Genomic DNA, 19890 nt, shown 5'->3' with positions numbered 1-19890 from the left:
GCTGCCAATCGATTAGGGTTGTGATTCACAACTTGCGAACGTGCGAGGGTAGGGGAGAAGGGGTTGCCTGCTGCTAATTATTACGTATTTATAATATTAATTTTTTATAATTTTTTTTTTTATTTTCTTGGGTGATTCGGTTTAAAATCGAATCGTCAGTTGTATAAACCGCGAACTGCACGATTTGTATAGCCTCCATATCATTTTTGACAAAAAAAAAAACAAATTGACCAGTTCAATCTGATTCAGTTTGAACTGATCGATTTCCACAATTTACCGATATCAGTTTGATTTGACCGATTTCCGCAATTCACCGATATTTTTGCACGCCCCTAGCTGAAAGGAATGTAGTCGTCTTGTCCGCCGCAGCAGACTCACTCTGAGCTGAGTCACTCCCTCGCCCACAAAAGATGATACATGGATAATTCTCTCTCTCTCTCACTTGCTGGAAGAATCAAATTAACCCAAATTAGCCAGCACTAGATACTGAATTTTAGGGAGAGAAAAGGGTTTCACAGAGAGCGAAGAGACGGAGAAATGGCAAGAGGAAGCAATGGATTGAACCAAGCGAACAAGGCGGGGGCATTCTTCGGGGCTACTTTGGTGATGTGGGCTGTCTCTGTTTTCTTTGAAATACTGTTCAACAGACGCTCCGAGCTCGTCTCCGTGCTGGTTGGCTTTTGCTTTTACCAATCAGCCAACTGGACCATCCGGAATTGGGTCTCGCGCGACCCTCTCTTCGTCAACACTTCCGTTTCTCTCCTCCACTCCTTCTTCACCTCTACTTCAGGTCCTTATTTCTCCCTTTCTCCATATGGGCTTGCTGCTTGTTCTTAACTTTTGTCTTTTGGGTCTGTTTTTGTTGGTGGTTTGGCTTGATTGTCTACTTTTCCCAACCGTGCTTTGATTTGTTTCCTTTAACTTTGGGGTTATGCTGATCTACGGATGCTTTTCTCCTGGTTGTTTGATCTTTCTTTCTTCTTTTTTTTTTTTTTTTGTTTTTATAATTACAAACTAAAATAAGGAGTTTTAAGTTTTGTTTGCAGTTAAGATGAAATGTTCATAGTGGATGAAGAAAAATAGGCCAAAATGAAAACGGTTGTAAGGTTTTAAGAGTCTATTTCCCAGCTGCTTAGGCTTTAAGCCCGCTACCGTCTTGGGGGGGTTGTTGGATTTTGTAGGCCATCATTTTGGTTGTGGCAATATAGCCGTTGTGGATAAGATGAAGGATAAATTGCGACCGCAGACCTATTTTATTCAATCAATTAGTCACGTCATGATACCAGGCTGCGGCCATATAAATTAGATTTCAATTATAAGTGAGTGAAGCTGGTTTCTTGTTCGGAAGGTAGGAGCTGTGATTACCGGTGTCCTAAAATCCGTGATGCTAAAACTGGGTACTAATGGAAAAATCAAAAGTGCCATAATTTGACTAGCACGCTATTTCTTGGTAAGTTCTTAAGAATCCCCACTGGCATTCCCACAGTGCTTATATGCTCTTCCTAATACCCATACCTATACTCTTATCCGTTTTATAATATTCTTAATTCCACATCCCTTTCCCACTGGGTAACAGATATATACCCATTTAATTTAATTAAAAAAAATCTGTTTATTCATTTCTTATCTCAAATTCTCAATCAAAATTTAGTGATATCGTATTTTTAGGTTAAGATTGTTGTTCAGTGCTAATTTTTTATTTGGCCAAGTGAAATCCAAATTGTGAGCTACCAACAAGAGTAGGTGTCACTTTAGCCAGTAACTAGCAACCAGCCTTGGCTTAGGCAGGTTGCTTTGGCCTAGCCTTATATGTATAATCCACCAACATTGCACTAAATAGAATAACAAATATATATGGATTAATACAAGGTTGCACCAACATTGCACTAAATAGAATAACAAATATGTATCGATTAATACATGTGAGGTCAGGTATGGATCGTGTGCTTTGTATCCATCCCCCTGCCCTTACCATGCTGGTATTTTTACCTCTTCCGTTGGAAAAATTTAGGTTTATATCCACTTCAATGGAATTGATTTCTATGATACTCTCTGGTTGGGTAAAAGTCACCTGCCTAACCAAATAATCCATGTTCCCAACCCTTTCTTCTTGGGTTTACTTTGATCTTTAGTTGTCTTCATACAACCCAAATTCTTGCTACGGGCTTTGTCTTCTTTTGTACCGTAGTTTTTACTTTGTTGTATCTTGAACTGCTCATTGAGCACCCAATGCACTGCATTGGGGGCAGTAAAGTAGAAAAGGAAACAAAACAAAAACCTTTTATTATGATTGCAGACAGAGTGTTGAGTGGTTGACCATGTATTGGTTTTGTTTTACTTTAATTAAGCAACTTCTAGACAGTGAATAATCTGGTTGTTCAGAGCAGGGTATCCTTAAGGGTTTGTTAATCCTGCCATTATGGCTGTATCCATTGAGTTGAACTGCTGGTTTCCAGAGTTCAAGTTTTTGACCAAAGAGGATGAAATGGACCTATGCCCTGGCATGAACTCTAATTAATTTGTCTTTGCACCTGAAAGCAAAATATATAGAATATGTTTTTTCTAGGAGTTATGCCTGCACAGCTGAAACTACTAGGTGAAGTTGATTCTATCTCACCCATCATCTGTGCCATAAATGTTGGGGGACCCCCGCGGGGGGTGGGGGGTGGGGTGTTGTGTGTGGGGGTGGTGGGAGCAGGAGAGGAAACGCCAGCCATGTATTTTGATGACAAGATTCAATATCAGAGAATTAGTGCTCTTGCTCCTTAGGTGAACCATTGAACAACAATACCGCCAAATTACTTAGCCTTATATTTTGAAGACAAGATCTGATGGTCTTAGCCAGAAAATTAGTGCTCTGGCTCTTAGAGCAAATTACTGAGGTTTCCTTTCACCTCTCTCTCTCTGTTTGTTTGTTTTTATTCAAAATTTTCAACATATTATCTCATTCTTTGGATCCGTATGTGGTTAATTCATGAAGGTGAGGAAAAGAATCTAGTTGCTAGAAGAAAGAAATCAAGGTTTGTTTCTATCTCTTTCTGCCGTTTATTTCTAATTTCTGATTTCCTTGACTACTGATTAGTGATTTGATAAATTTGAATCTAGGGTTCTCCATATTGCAGGAGTTTCTTGTATTATTTTTTTCTATGGAGCATCTGAGCTGCTTTTTTGTATAGCAGCTTTATAATGCTAGCAGCATCCAAAATATGAAAATGACCTAATACAGTATTTATGTTTCAGTGGATTGGTTATGCTGATTGATTTGGCTTACCTAGCAACTTATTCTTTGCATAATTTCAACATAGATGTTTGGCGTATTATTTCTGTACTATTATCTAACTAATGGCCAGGATTCACTTGGCTTAGTAAATTGCGACCAACCATCTACTTTTGCAGTGATTTTCGTTCTGGTCAACCAGTGGATGAGAAATGGTTCTTCGGAGATATTTGAGCATTCACAGTTGTTTGGGGGCACTTGGCCATGGGCATACCAGGCATTATGCTTTTCATGTGGTTACTTTGCATATGATCAATGGGATATGCTGCGCTATCGACTATACCGTGGTTGGGTCCCTTCAATCCTATTGCATCATCTGGTACTCCTTGTTTGCTTCACACTTGCTTTATACAGGAATGTCACAATCAACTATCTCATCCTCACCTTAATTTGTGAGGTATGCTATAGTATCTTTATAAGACTTCCAGTTTTGACATGATTGCTTTTCCTGACCAGCTATTTTTATGAATCTTCTGTATAAATCCTATTTTTTTGTTTATTAAAGGAGTATAATGGAGAATCACACAAAAGGTAAAGATATAATATCATCTTGATGTCAGTGGGTCTTCAGTAAAATCTAATTTGCTGACAATTCTTCTGTGTAGGAAAATAAGGGTCAAGGGTTCAACTCTTATATTAGTATTTGCAATGTTGTTAATAAGGAAGCATCTCAAATTTATAGACATTGTTTAGGAAGAGAAAGCTAGCAAATATGAATGGCTAAAAGAAATTAGATTGCATGCTGAAAAGATTATGTTCAGTTTAATCCTCCAAGTTCTTGGCAACTTCTATAAACTTTTGCTAAAAGAAAGATGGGATAAAAAACAACAATATGACAAAATACAGTTTAATAAAAATAAGGATATTAAATTAATAAATATGGAGATAACAACAACCACATTCACTGGTCCTAATCTCACTAGGTGAAATTGGCTATATGAATTCTTGACCTCCACTCATCTCTATTAATGGACTAGAGCACAAAACTGTATAGAATGGAGAAGCCATTGCCTACAGTTGCGAATCTATCCTAGCCAATTGAAACAGGTTGGGAAATGCCACAGGCATGCAATTGTAATAAAAGGGGGAAAATTGTGGCTAATTGATTGTCTAGGCAGGAAGAGTAGTTAGGCATTAAGGCCTGAATTGTAAATTTAAACTAATGTAATTGTGATCAAGTGGGCCTTGGCGCCACTAGTAGGAGTCGGATTAGTATATAAACTCATTGATACTACGCTCCCAAGGCATCGAAGATCAATGCACAACTCATTTCTCCCGCCTAATTATCTTTCTCTCTCATGTCTATTCCCTCTCAATTCTCTCTGCTCCTCCCTCTCAATTTTCCTAATTCTCCCCAATTCCAAGAGAATTCACTCCTGTTAGAGTTCGGCTTTGACATTCTGGTATCAGAGCAGGATCTTTGGGCAATTATTGGCACCGGAATTCGCCATGGCCGACGGCACACGCATGAAGCAAATGGAGGCACAGTTGCAGCAAGTCATCGCGACAGTGACCTATATGCAGATCAGGATGGGTGGTATGGAATCCTCTATGGGGGCAGTGGTGGAGAGGAGGATTGAAGGAGCCATGGATCGGTGGCGAGAGGAGAATCGGGAACAACACAACCAACTGAAGGAGTAGATGCAACTGTTCGTCATGATGGTTACCAGCCAACACTAGGTAAGGCTCTCCCCATAATTCCCTCCTTGGGAGAGATCCGATTTGATCTTACCTGGGCATACTTTGGCCCCACGAACAGAGGGCGCCTCTGAATTTGAGGCATATCTGGTGGTGGTAGGGGAAAACACCATGGAGAAGAGACTGGGAACTCAGGCTGCTCCCCATCAGCTTGGATTCCCATTTCCTAAGTTGGAGATCCGTATGTTTGATGGAGTGAACCCAAGGTGGTGGGTGCGTAGGTGAGAAAGGATGTTCAGTTTCTATGGTGTGCCGGAACAACAGTGAGTGACCCTCACAGATGTTTACCTGAACGACGTGGGGGATGCATGGTTTCAGGGATGGATAGGATCTAAAGAGGGATGCCGGTGGGTAGAGTTTCTAGAGGATTTATGCGAAAGGTTCGATGATAGAAATATGATAGACGTGGTAGAGGAGTTTAACAAGCTCTGGCAAGAGGGGACGGGGCAATCATACGGTCATACCAATTGAAGTTTGAAGAGCTTAAATCCCTTATGCTAATCCTAAACCCACACTTGACCGAGGGGTACTTTGTCTCTAGTTTTGTGAGTGGGCAAGTGAGGAATTGAGGTCCATTGTCAAAATGTAGTAACCTAGAACTATAAAGCAAGCCTCGGTGTGTGCAAGGCTGTAGGAGCTGACGGTGGAGGCGTTAATGAGGAAGCAAAGGGGATAGATGAGGGCCATAAATTCTGGAATGATCTAGATGGGGAGCAAGGGGATAGGGAGAGAAGGAGGTAGAATGAGCCAAGGGAGCATAGGAGGGGGACAAACCTCTGCCTTAGTCCTTGTGTCCATAAAATAGCAGGGAACTCGCTGAGCAGAGGAGGAAGGCGGGGCTATGCTTCCGTTGTGGGGATCGGTATGCCCCCAGACATCAGTGTAGGAGGCAACTTTTGGTGACGTGGAGACAGAGGAAAATGATGATAGAGAGCTTCCCCAAGGTGATGAAGAAGGGGAAGAGAGTGTAGAGATATCACTCCATGCCCTCAAAGGTCTTGCTAATAACAAGATCATACGGGTGAAGGGGAAGGTAAAGGATCACTGGCTAATGGTCTTGATTGATAGTGGAAGCACGCATAGCTTCCTCGATGAAGGGACGACTAAGAGATTGAGGTGTGAGTTAACAGAGACTCATCCTTTGTCTGTGATTATAGCAAATGACAACAAGGTGATGTGCCGATCTACATGTGAAGGGTTCTGTTGGGAAATGCATAGGGAGACTTTTGAAGCTTGTTGAATCTAGGACCAATTATTCACACAAGAACTATCACTTTCTCATAGCCAACACTCACTCGATAGAAAACAGTAATAGGAAAATAGAAATCAGAACAAAACACAGCAATAACAGAAAGATAAAAGAGGCAAGAATTTATCCTGGTTTAGGCATGAAATGCCCTACATCTAAACTGCCGGTGACAAAGATAGAATCCACTAGAAGCACAATCAAGATTACAACACTCCCTCTCCCTCTTGCGCACCCTTAGACTATAAACAATAGCCTCCCTCTCGAGAATACAAAGGACCGAGCCGATGCTCTCTCTCAGTTCTCTAGAGCCCGCGCAAGATACAATAGAATGAAAATGAATGCTGAAAAATCATATCCCCTAAGAACCTACCCGCCTCTATTTATAAGTGATAGAGGCGATTACAAAATTGGGACTTAAATGTAAATAGAATCAAGATAAAGGGCTATCGGTACTAACTCTAAGAAAGTTAGTTCCGTTATATTTTAAACTCGTAAAACATAAAATGTAAACTCACTTCTAACTACATTTAACATCCTCTACCAAGAATTGATACGAAGTAATGCAAATTCTAACAATTTTCTCCACCAATTTGCAATAGTTGAGTCTTTAATCTCTAGTCTTTTAGGTTCTGCATCTGCTTCCTTTCCTTCTATCTCCCGGCTTTCTCCTAAGCTTGATTGCTTAGCCTTCTTCAAGCTACATTATGTAGCTTCATGTAGTGCTTCATCTTGGTTGCTGGGACGACTTTGGTGAATATGTCTGCTGCATTTTCTTCTCCTGGCACCTTTTCCAGTTTTAGCAACTTCCTGTCAAGTATTTCCCTGATAAAATGCAGTTGAACATCAATATGTTTTGTGCGTTCATGGTGTGCCTGGTTTTTAGCTAAGTGAATGGCACTTTGGCTATCACATCTTAGGGTTGTATCTATCTCCCTACTTAGCAATTCTCCTAGAACCCCTTTCAACCACATAGCCTCCTTTATTGTCTCTGCTAAGGCAATATATTCTACCTTAGTTGTTGATAAGGCTACAACATGTTGTAAACCTACCTTCCAACTCATTGTGGCATCCCAAATCTTGAAGACATAGCTTGTAGTTGACCTTCTCCTATCCTGATCCGCTGCATAGTTTGCATTGGAGTATCCTAGGATCTTAGCTTCTATTTCTTTTCTTGCTCCACCATAAACTAAACCAGTACCTAATGATCCTCTTAGGTATTTAATCATCCACTTGACTGCACCCCAATGTGCCTTCCCTAGGTTTGCCATAAATCGGCTAACCACACTCATGGCATGGGCAAGATCTGGCCGAGTACAGACCATGCTATACATCAAGCTCCTTATTGCACTAGAGTATGGAACATTCCTCATTTCTGCCTTATCTTCCTCATTTATTGGAGATTGACTTGCTGATAGCTTAAAGTGTCAAGCAAACGGTGTGCTGACCGCCTTTGTTTCAGCCATACCAAACCTTTGAATTAATTTCCTTAAGTAATTCTCTTGGGACAGTCCTAGGGTTCTATCTTTCTATCCCTCTTAATTTCAATTCCCAATATCTTCCTTGCTTCTCCTAAATCTTTCATTTCAAATGCTGACTTTAAGTCCAGTTTTAACTGCTGGATTTCCTCCCTTGATTGACTTGCAATCAATATATCGTCATCATACAATAGGAGGTACAAGAATATGCTGTTTGATACTTGTTTAAAGTATACACAACAATCATATGAACTCCTTACAAATCCATGTTCAATCATAAAAGTGTCAAATCTTTTATACCATTGGCGTGGGGGTTGTTTTAGCCCATATAGAGATTTTCTAAGAAGGCATACTTGCTCTATTTTTCCTTTAGTTTTGAACCCCTTTGGCTGTTCCATGAGAATCTTTTCATCTAATTCTCCATATAAGAAAGCAGTGGTGATAGCCATTTGTTATAATAACAAATCCATGTGGGCTATCATTGCAAGGAGTATTCTAATTGAGGTGTGCCTAACTACATGGGAAAAAACCTCATTATAATCAACTCCCTCAACCTGGGTAAATCCTCTTGCGACCAGCCTAGCTTTATATCTAGGCTTAGCCCACTATTCTCTGCCCCTTAGGTCTGTCAACTAAGGTCTAGGTTTCATTTTTTCTTAGAGTTTATTTCTGATTCCATAGCCTCAATCCACTTACTTGAGTCCTTTGAGGCTATTGCTTCCTCATACGTTTGAGGTTCATCACCCACCACCTCTGATGCACTTGTAAGTGCATAGGAAACCAGGTCTGCAAAACCATATCTCTTAGGGGGTTTGGATTGCCTTTTTGCCTATCCCTAGCAACATTATACCTATGCTGGTTAGGCTCATCTTTTGCATCCGATCCCTCTTTTCTTTCTTCATGAGGGCCAAAGTCTTGGTCACCTATGGGTTCCTCTAAATCTACGTGATGATCCAAGTCCTAGCTTTGAGAGCCAAATGTTTCTGCACTAGGAGAGTCTTCCTACCATTCTATCTCTACATTTTCTATTGTAGATGGCTTCTTACCACCATTATCATGCAGACCCTTAGCTACAGATTTCTCATCAAAGATGACATCTCTTGTAATTAAAATCCTTTGGTTTTCAGGTTCTAGACTCCATAGTTTATACCCTTTTACCCCAACTGGATATTCTATAAAAATGCATTTTTGAGCTCTAGGTTCCAGCTTTCCTTGTTTTACATGGGCATATGTAATACACCCAAATACCCTTAGATGTTTTAGGCTAGGTTTATGACTTGTCCATTTCTCATAGGGGGTCTTAAATTCTATGGCAGCCAGGGGCGGAGCCACTTGAGGCCCAGTGGGGGGCAGTTGCCCCCACTGGGCCAGATTTTTTTTTTTCTAAAAAATTATTTTTTTACAATAATTTATTATTAAAAATAAAAATATTATATTATATTTTACTACTAGAAATAAAAAAAAATAAGTATTGAAGAAAATAAGTATATAATGACCTAATAGTAATCATTACAATATTTTTTATAATTTGCTCATAATTTTATTTTTTTTATAATGATGATGTAAATAAAATTAAGTACTGAAGAAAATGAACAAATTAACAAAGAAAGTATTGAGCAAATTGATGTTACACAAATTCTTATAGATTTCGAGTTAAGAACTACAATAATGGATTACAATATTAATTTTCAAGATCAAATTAGAAGAACCTATTTGTAAAGAGGTCTGTGTCAGCTTCAAAATCAAGACAATTCATTTCAGCTTGGTTCAATGAATTTAGTGATTGGTTGGAATATAGTATAAGCAAAGGTGTCGCATTTTGCTTATACTGTTATCTTTTTAAAACAAATAATGAGAAATAACGAGATAGTGGTTTTTTCATGAAAGAAGGGTTCAGTAATTTTTTTTAAAAAAAAGATAAAGACTTTAAGTTCATGTTGGAGATGCTAATAGTGTATACAATTAAGCTCGAAACAATTATGAAATCTTAATGAATCAAGAGCAAAATATTGAGATAATTTTCTTCATGCAGTTAGAACAAAACTGTGTGATTATCAAATTCGTTTAAATGCATTAATTGATTATGTTCGATTTCTTCTACGGTAAGAACTAGCATTTCATGGCCATAATGAGTCTAAAGATTCCAAATAATCAATGTAACTTTTTTGAATAATTGCAATTTCTAGTACGAAAAGTTGTAAGAAACAATTGTAAAAAAAAAATTATTTTAATATTATTATTATTATCTTATTTTTAAAATTATATTTTTAGTATTTAACTTTGCCCCCATTGAACCAAAATCCTGGCTCCGCCCCTGATGGCAGCTGATGGAGATTGATTTAGCACATAGGCTGCAGTGTTCACAGCTTCTCCCCAAAAATCCTTTGAGAGGTTTGCATGGAATAACATACACCTAACTCTCTCTAGGAGAGTTCTATTCATCCTCTCGGCAAGGCCATTTTGTCTAGGGTTTCCTGGGGCAGTCAAATGCCTAACTATCCCACTTCCTTTACATAGATCTGTGAACTCCTTATTGTAGAATTCAAGACCATTGTCAGTCCCAATGGTCTTTATCTTTCTCCCTTTTTGATTTTCTATCATGGTTTTCCATGTTTTGAATGCCTCAAAAGTATGTTCTTTTGTTTTCAAAACATAAATCCATACCATTCTAGAGAAATCATCTATTATGGACAAAAAATACCTAGTTCCACCATAAGTGACAGTCTGGGTAGGCACCCATAAATCGCTATGGATGTAATCTAGGGGTCCCTTAGATGAGTATATGGCGGTTTTATTAAATTTTACCTTAGTGGACTTTCCATAGATACATGATTCACACTTATCTAAGCCTGCCACTTGGTTTCCTTTTAACATCATTTGATTTGCTAATTCTGTAAGGCCAAGCTCACTAATGTGAGTCATCCTAAGGTGCCATAATCTAGAGTTTGAGGCTGCCTTAGCACCAGCAACTGCTGCTTCTCCATTTAATGCAATAGCTTGCAGAATATATATCCCATTCTACTGGTTGGCCTTCATACACACTAAAGATCCTTTGGATACCTTAAGTGTATCTCCCTCTCCCTTAAAACTATAATCAGTTTTAGTTAATTCCCCAAGAGAGATTAAGTTTCTTTTTAATTCAGGGATGTGTCTCATAGGTTTAAGGGTCCTATAGGTATTGTCATGCATCTTAAGCTTTACATCTCCTATTCCTAGGACCTTACACTCGCAATCATTTCCTAAAAGGACCTTACCCCCAATCAGTGGCCTGGTAATTTACAAATCAGTGTCTATTGGGTGTCATGTGGAAGGAACAACCAAAGTCCATGATCCACATTTCCTTTCTCACACACTGTTAATGCATCAGAACTATCATACCCAAATTTGCACACTGAAGCTCCACCATCCGAGACATTTTTCTCCTTGAAATCTTTCTTCCTCTTTGGACAATTTCTCTTAAAGTGCCATTCTTCTTGGCAGTGATGACACTTAACCGGACCCCTCCCATTTCTTGACTTAGACCTAGATTTATTTTTACCTTTGAAATCCTTTTTGGTACTCCTAGATCTTGCAGTGAGAACATCACCACTGGAGGATTTTTCTTCCTAGTTATGCCTCAAGTCTTTTGAATTTAGGGCTCCTATTACATCTTCTAAAGATAGCTTGTCTCTGCCATGTTGTAGAATATCAACAAAGTGCTCATATGACCTAGGCAAAGAATGTAATAAAACTAATGCCCTATCTTCATCATCATATTTAACATTGATGTTTTCTAGATTTAGGCAAAGTTTATTAAATTCGTCTATATGATCTTGCAACTTTTGATTTTCTTTCATTTTGAATGTAAAGAACTGTCTTTAGGTATAATCAACTTGACAAGGTTTTCAATCTTTTCCAGATTTCCAAGGCAATAGTCATTTTGGACAGTTCTCTTAATACCTTATCTCCTAGGCTAAGAATCAAGGTATTGAATGCCTTCTCTTCTATGTCGGCTCTCTGTTCTACCGAGAGGGTTTTTGATCCGTCTACTACTTTGTCTTTATCATTTGATTCCTCTTTTAATGCCTCATTTAATCCAAGATTATCGAGGAGGGCCTTCATCTTCATTTTCCATAAAGAAAAATCGTTTGAGCCATTAAATTTTTCTATATCATACCTAGATGCAGATCTGGACATAGCTATTTCTGAGGATTTCTAAGACTATTCTAAGGGTTCTTGGATGAATCTTGAAAGAAACTATGTCAAATCCTAGGCTCTGATACCAAATTGTTGAATCTAGGATCGATTATTCACACAAGAACTATCACTTTCTCACAGCCAACACTCACTCGATGGAAAACAGTAATAGGATAATAGAAATCAGAACAAAACACAGCAATAATAGAAAGATAAAAGAGGCAAGAACTTATCCTGGTTCAGGTATGAAATGCCCTACATTCAGACTGCCGGTGACTGAGACAGAATCCACTAGAAGTAGAATCAAGATTACAACACTCCCTCTCCCTCTTGCGCACCCTTAGACTATAAACAATAGCCTCCCTCTCGAGAATACAAAGGACCGAGCCGATGCTCTCTCTCAATTCTCTAGAGCCCGCACAAGATACAACAGAAAGAAAATGAATGCTAAAAAATCATATCCCCTAAGAACCTACCCACCTCTATTTATAAGTGATAGAGGTGATTACAAAACTGGGACTTAAAATGTAAATAGAATCAAGATAAAGGGCTATCAGTACTAACTCTTAGAAAGTTAGTTCCGTTACATTTTAAACTCATAAAACATAAAATGTAAACTTACTTCTAACTAGATTTAACATTCTTTACCGAGAATTGATACTAACTAATGCAAATTCTAACAAAGCTGATTTGAGGTTGTTGAAATTAGGGGGCTGTGACATAGTCCTAGGTGTGGATTGGATGAAGCGTGTCGACCTTATCTATTTTGGCTTCAATAAAATGGAGGTCATGTTCGAGAAAGATGGGAGTAGGATAACCCTTACTAGTAGCCCGGAGACAAGGATCTGTAAGATGATAACTGGGAGGAAGCCACAGAAAATCCTAAAGTCCAAATGGACTCAAGTGGCCAAGCTATTTTCAATCTAAGCAGTGGAGCATGGAGGAGGTGGGGCTGAGCAGGAGGAAGCAGGGGAGACCACCCCCAAGAACCATGGAAGGTACACGAAATAGACTCCCATAATAAACTATTGCTTGAGTTTAAGGACCTATTTGAGGAACCCCAATCACTGCCACCCCACAGACATTTTGATCACTCCATTATTTTAAAACCCAACACTGAACCCATTAATATTCGAGCTTATCAGTACTCTCCTAAACAAAAAGACGAGATCAAAATTTGGATCAAAGACATGTTGACAAGGTTAATCATTCGACCAAGTCAAAGCCCTTATGCCTCACCCATACTTCTAGTTAAAAAGAAGGATGGGAGCTAGCGTTTTTGCATGGATTATTGCCAACTCAATTCCCATACAGTAAAGAACAAATTCCCTATTCCTATAATCGAAGACCTACTTGATGAACTGAAACAAGCCATGGTATTCACTAAGCTGGACTAGTGATCAGGGTATCATTAGATTTGAATGAACCCTGATGATATCCTTAAAACAGCCTTCACCACTCATCAAAGACACGACGAATTTTTGATAATGCCCTTTGGCCTAAGAAATGCCCCTGCCACATTTTAGGCCTTAATGAATCACATTTTTGAACCCTATCTCCGCAAATTCATACTAGTTTTTTTTTATGACATTCTTGTTTACAACCCCTCGTTCCAACAACACCTAAGTCACCTAAAAATTGCCCTAGATTAGTAAAGGCCTTGAGGGGATTATTGGGCCTAACAGGCTATTACAGGAGGTTCGTGAAAGACTATGGGGTGATTAGCAGGCCCTTTACCAATTTATTGAAGAAAGAGGGATTCAAATGGGATGAGAAGGCAGAAGAGGCTTTTAAGCAGCTCAAAAAGGCGATGAGTGAAGTACCTACCCTGTGACTCCCTGATTTCTCCAAACAATTCACTTTGGAGACAGACGCTAGTTGTGCAGGAGTGGGGGTAGCGTTATCCCATGAGGGAAGGCCTTTGGCTTTTATTAGCCAAGCCTTGAGCCCAAGGCATTAGGGACTTAGTTTATACGATAAAGAGCCGATGACAGTGGATAAATGATGTCATTACTTAGAGGGGGGAGAGGGCAATTTGTCATAAAAACAAACCACGAGAGCTTAAAATTCCTCCAGTAGTAGAGGCTACACACCCATCTTCAAAAGAAGGGGATGGCAAGACTGATGGGACTGGATTGTGTCATCCAATACCAAAGGGGAAGAGAGAGTAAGGCTGCTGATGCCTTATCCAGATGCACCAAAGAGGCTATGGTGACCTCCATTACTGCAGTTGTCCCTAACTAGTGTCAAGAGGTTAGTGCTAGCTATGAACAGGATGAGTGGACGAAGGGGATTATGGTGTAGCTCATTCTTGACCCTATCGCTAGACTAGGGTTCACTATCTAGAATGGAGTGTGGAGGTACCAAGGGAGATTAGTCATTGGAGATAGTGAGGCCTTAAAGAGGTAGATTTTGGACACTCTACATGGATCCCCACTTGGGGGCCATTTGGGAATACAAAATACTTACCAGAGGGTTAAGTAACTATTCTATTGGCCTCGATTAAAAAATTAGGTAGTGGAGTATGTGCTGCATTGTGATACTTGTAAGAGGTGCAACATAGAGACAGTAGCAACCCCTCTTGAGCTACTGTAACCACTCCTTGTACCTATGCAAGCTTGGTCTAATATCTTTATGGACTTTGTGGAAGGGCTTCCAAAATTCGAGGGGAAGGATTGCATTTTAGTTGTGGTGGATAGGCTCACTAAATTCTCTCATTTTATTGGGTTTACCCACCCCGTCACTGCTCAAGAGGTAGCACGACTTTTCCTAGACAGGGTGGTGCAATTGCATGTAGTACCCCAATCCATTGTATTTGATAGAGATAAGGTGTTCACCAGTCTCTTTTGGAAGGAATTGTTCAAGCACTTGGGAGCAAAACTACATATGTCTTCAGCCTATCACCCAGAGTTCGATGGATAAACTGAACGGGTGAACCAATGCTTGGAGACTTACTTGAGATGCCTAAGCTTCCTATAACCTAAGAAATAGCACAGATGATTATCATTAGCTCAATGATGGTATAATAATTGCCATCACAGCTATATCAAGATGACTCCCTTTGAGGCTTTATATGGGTACAAACCTCCCTTACTTCCTACTATATCAGGAGAAACCACAGTAGCTATAGTTGACTCCTATCTATAACAGAGACAACAAGTGTTTCAGGTTCTACAGGAGGAATTAACCAATGCTAGAACAGGACCAAACAATTTGCAAATAGGAAGTGAACTGATAGAGAATTCACAGAAGGAGAGGAAGTCTACTTGAGACTTAGACAGGCTCACCTAAAGGTTCTAGCCTTGGGGCAACACTCCAAGCTCAATTCGAGGTACTATGGGCCCTATCCCATTGTAGCCAGGATTGGAAAGGTGGCTTACAAGCTTCAGTTACCCCCAAACTCCTTGTGTCCTTATTAAAGCAGTTAGCAGGAGCCAACTTAGTCCCTTACTGCCAAACCCTACTAAGGCTGCAGAAATTGTGGCCATCCTTGATAAAAGGATCTAATACCAATAGGGTGGCCCCCTAACACAAGTCTTGGTGAGATGGTCCAATCTACACCTAGAAAACGACACTTGGGAGTACTTTCCTGACATGCTCAAATAGTTCCCAAAGATAGCAGGACTACTTTAACCTTCTTGAGGACAAGAAGGTGCCCCGGGGGGGGGGGGGGGGGGGAATTGTCACGGGCATGCAATTGTAATAATTGGGGGAAAATTGTGGTTAATTGATTGTTTAGGTGGGAAGAGTAGTTAGACAGTTAGGCCTGAATTTTAAATTCAAACTACTCATGTAATTGTTATGAAGTGAGCCTTGGCACCACTAGTAGGAGCCATATCAGTATATAAATTCACTGATGTCGCTCCCTAGGCATCGAAGATCAATACTCAACTCATTTTTCCTGCGTACTTCTCTTTCTCTCTTTGTCTCTCTCACATCTATTCACTCTCAATTCTCTCTGTTCTTCCTTCTCAATTTCCCTAATTCTCCCCAATTCGAGGAGAATTCACCCCTGTCAGAGTTCGGCTTTGACACGGAATTGCTTGCCTAAGAAAGTGATGGTCCCATCATCAACTACCTTGCCAATAGATATATAATTCATTAAAAAAATAGCAAAACAAGAGCAAAAGATCACATCCTCTCTCAACCAAATTTATAAGCAAACAAGAGTAACCACTTTTAAACAATGACTTGATCATAAACTCACAGTCAAAGTCCCATGACTACTATTCACAAAGTGTGACAAAGGACAAGTAATATATATTTTGAAAGCTATAGGAGGAGCAAGTAATAGGCATAAACTCACAGTATTTTTATTTTTGTTATCACGAACACACCACCTTTCTAGTTTAATTTGTACTTGTGAGGTAGGTTCATTTCCAATGTGTGAAGCATGGGTCTTCTTCAATGATTCCACTCAAATTAGCATCACCCTCCAATTAGCTATGGGTTATCTAAAAACTTGGTAGCAACAATATTTTATGTTATTACAAATTCCTTCTAAAGTTAAAAAGAGAAGTTTTATTAGAGGATTATAAATTATCTTGTTGTATACCTCTGGATATTGGGATAGTTAAGTACCAATATACGCAAAATATGAGTGTAATTGAAATGAAGATATTATGGTGGATGTGTTGCCATATAAGATAAAATAGAATTAGAAATGAGACAATATGTCATAAGGTTAGAGTGGTGCCTTTTGAACATAAGACGCAAGAGATGCGATTATGATAGTTTAAACATACGAGAAGAAGATCAATAGAGATGGACTTGTGATGCAAGGGGATGGAATGAAAGAAATTTGTATTGAAAAAGGTAGAGCTAGACCAAGGAACCCTTAAACATGAAATGGGTATAATAGCCTTATAAAAGATATAACAATTGAATAATTATGGTTGGAAACCCAGAATTCTTGTTGCTGATCACACCTAATGAGGTTAAGGCTTGTGACTACTGTTGTTAAAGTTTCTGGGGTAGTGGCTTTGCATGACTACATTCCATGTAAAATTTGTTCTATTAGTAGTAGTCATGTATCATTTGGTAGTTGAAGAGTAAAACTTTGTTTAGAGCTTTCCTCTAGTTCTTTGATGTCTAAATAGAGGAAGTGAAAATTTATAGAGGATGAAGTGGATTGCTAATGTTGGCATTAAAGAAACGTGGAGACTACATATAGGAAAAGATAGGTGGGAAAAAAAAGATTGGGGATTACCTAAAAGCAAGAAAGAAAAATTGAGATTTCCTGTGTTGTTTGTTCAAGTATACATGCATGTGCAAGTGAGATCTAGAGATAAAATGAATTTTAGCCCAAGAGTGAAATTCAAACTTTGTGATGATTGTCTTGGTCATTCAACTTTTGCTAGTCTGTCATGAGTTTACTTGATATTGGCATTTAGTAGTTGATTTTCAGTACCGGGGCTTGTTTTTGTAGTAGGGTTCCAAAGGCTTTCTTGCCTTCGGGGTGGTTTTTCATCACCCAAGAACAAGAAGTAAAGACAGTCTTCCCACTTTGCAAAGGTTGGAAGATATTGGTTTTGCACCCAACTTTACCTTGTTTTGCCAAGGGGTGTTTTCATGACTTGAATTTGTTTTACCTCAGTTACAAAGAAACAAAGATCCTCATTACCAATACTCGCTTTCATCATCCAAGAAGCAGGGAAAACAAAATTTCATGGGTTCAATTTATGAGACAATTAACTAAAATTACCATTATGACTATTTTCTTTTATTACTAAATCAATGAGAATTTCATATGCAAGATATCTTCTTAGATGTAGTTGCTTACCTTGAAATTGTTAAGACACTTTGTAACCCTAGTATAAATAGCCTTTTAAGACATTTTGTAGGTAGTCACTTTACCCTAATTCAACTTTTGAGGTTTTCTTAAGCCCTATTTTCATACCTTTGTTCTATATTTGATCTGACACTGTTTTAGCCCAATTTTTGCGTTTGTTTTTGGTGATTCTTCCTCCCACACAGCATCACCTTCAGCCCAAGTTAGTAAAGTATGGCTGATACTACTCTAGTAACTTAGCCTGCATACTATCGCATTAAGACAATGAAGTCTCATGACCTTTCACCAAGTGTGAAATAATTTCATCATATCACGAGGTCCAAGTGCCTTCTACGCTTAAGGGGGCAATCTTGACCAACAGTGCACTTAACCTGTCACCTAATTGAGGTGATTAGTACCATCCTATTGCATGGTTGGCTGCCACTAGTCACCTAACTCTTGAGTCAGCATGTACTCTACGACAACTCAAGTGTAATGCACAATAAAGATGAAAGAATGAATTTGAAATTCGGTTAGCAAAAAGAAAAAAGAAAAAGAAAAAAGGAGAATATGAAATTTTGAAGCTGGTAGCGCAATGCCACAGGCAAGTGTAGATAGGAGCACAATCACATGGTGTAAAAATTCATTGATGATAGGTCCTAGTAGGAATTTGTCAAAATTTGCATGATTTGGGGAGCTAAAATTGTTGGGATTGTGCAGCTGCATTCTGTATTTCTGCACTTGAGAAAAGTGCAGCGAATGTCTGGAGTTCGGGATGCCAAGAGCACAATTGTGAAGGCAGAATGGGTTCTGAACTGGGCGACCTTTGTCTTAGCTAGATTCACTTCTCACGTTCTCATTACGGTCAAGCTGATCAAAGATGCTCCCAAGTTTGGAAAAGGCGTGGAACTTCCACTCGCCCTATTTGGCATGGCTACAATGAATGTGCTCAATTTGTTTCTTGGTGTTGATCTCTTCAATGCTTATAGGAGGGAAAACAGTAATCCCTTGAAGAGTCCTAATCACAGCGAATGACAGACCCAATGCTGAAAATATGGATTTTTTTTTTCTTTTTTTGGTTTCTGCACACAGAATTAGACATGTAGATTATGTTTTTTGTAGAATAAACTTGAGATTCCATGCTGATTGCTGACTGGTGAAATAGAATAAATCTACTATGTAAAGCTTATCTGTCAGTCTCATGGAAGACGTATGTTGTGTACAGAGCCATATCTCTGGTCAAGTATGGTTGATGCTTTCTATGAAGAGCCTCCGCATCTTGCCGCTCCTTTTCCAAGACCATTATTGGGTTTTCCTTTTTCCTTCCCCTTCCAGTTGAGGTTGTGTCTGGAATAGTAGGAAATTTTCTAGGAAATAAGAATGAAATTGACGAACAAAAAGGTTCTCTCTCTCTTTCTCTCATTTTTAAAGACAAAAACATCTTTGAGTGTAATGCTTCGCATAATGGCTAATAGAGAATAAAGATAAAACAATTCTATAAAATTTGAACCTAGGCTTGTGGGTGGAACAAGATTTTAAAGAACGAGTCCCTTAATACTAGATTTTAAGAAACAAGTATTTGCTTTGAAATTATTAGTTTTTTTTTTAATTTTTAATTTCAAAAATAATAATAATAATAATAATAATAATAATAATAATAATAATAATTTCAGAAATTTTTAAAATAACTACAATATAGTCAAACTCCATTCGTAAGAGCAATTGGCCAATTCAAATCACTCTCTTTGTCTCACTATAAATATCAAAGAAATTTTCAAAAGATGTATTACCTTTATTCATTGAACTCGAGTTCAGCTCTTGGTTAGGCTCAATCAGTGATCGTTACTCTCCTTGATCTTGAGCATTTGTTTTCCCAGAGTAGACATGAAGCTCTGCATTTGTTGGTGAGTATGTTGTAATTGGGTTGGGCTTAGGAAGATTTGGCAAAGTGGGAGGTGCAGTAACATTGAAGGTGGGAGACACGAATGTAACAAGTGGAGATGTAAGAGTAAAGGGTTCAGTAATATCCCAAGACTGACATTTATTTGTTGTCATACTCTCCCCTTGAATGGTAAAATTGGGATAAGAAGGGTTGATCTTCAAAGAAAGTGACATCCATAGAATGGTAGTATCGTCGAGTGGTAGGTTGAGAAGCACTTGTACTATTGTGGGGTGCTTTAAAAAATCAAACCCAAAAATTCAAAAATCCATGAAATACCCAAGAAGACCAAAAGACTTGGATGAC

The 19890-nt window shown here is 38.8% G+C and overlaps 1 protein-coding gene across 2 annotated transcripts; it reads left to right on the top strand.

The window, feature by feature from the left end:
• Positions 1-295: 295 nt before the first annotated feature.
• Positions 296-18954, top strand: LOC127799873 (uncharacterized). Of its 2 annotated transcripts, none has more exons than XM_052334093.1 (3): positions 296-790; positions 3397-3596; positions 18366-18954. In XM_052334093.1, exons 1-3 carry the CDS (start codon positions 538-540, stop codon positions 18678-18680), a joined length of 768 nt encoding a protein of 255 aa, XP_052190053.1. In that variant the 5' UTR covers positions 296-537; the 3' UTR covers positions 18681-18954. The 2 variants fall into 2 exon arrangements, with proteins under 2 accessions (XP_052190053.1, XP_052190052.1); XM_052334092.1 differs by having other exon boundaries at positions 305-790; positions 3397-3674; positions 18366-18952.
• Positions 18955-19890: the final 936 nt, after the last annotated feature.

Source organism: Diospyros lotus, chromosome 4 (assembly GCF_014633365.1).
Source record: "Diospyros lotus cultivar Yz01 chromosome 4, ASM1463336v1, whole genome shotgun sequence".
In the NCBI taxonomy this organism is placed as follows: domain Eukaryota; kingdom Viridiplantae; phylum Streptophyta; class Magnoliopsida; order Ericales; family Ebenaceae; genus Diospyros; species Diospyros lotus.
The sequence above is the reverse complement of the archived record's forward strand: the minus strand, read 5'-3'. Positions and strand labels throughout refer to the sequence as shown.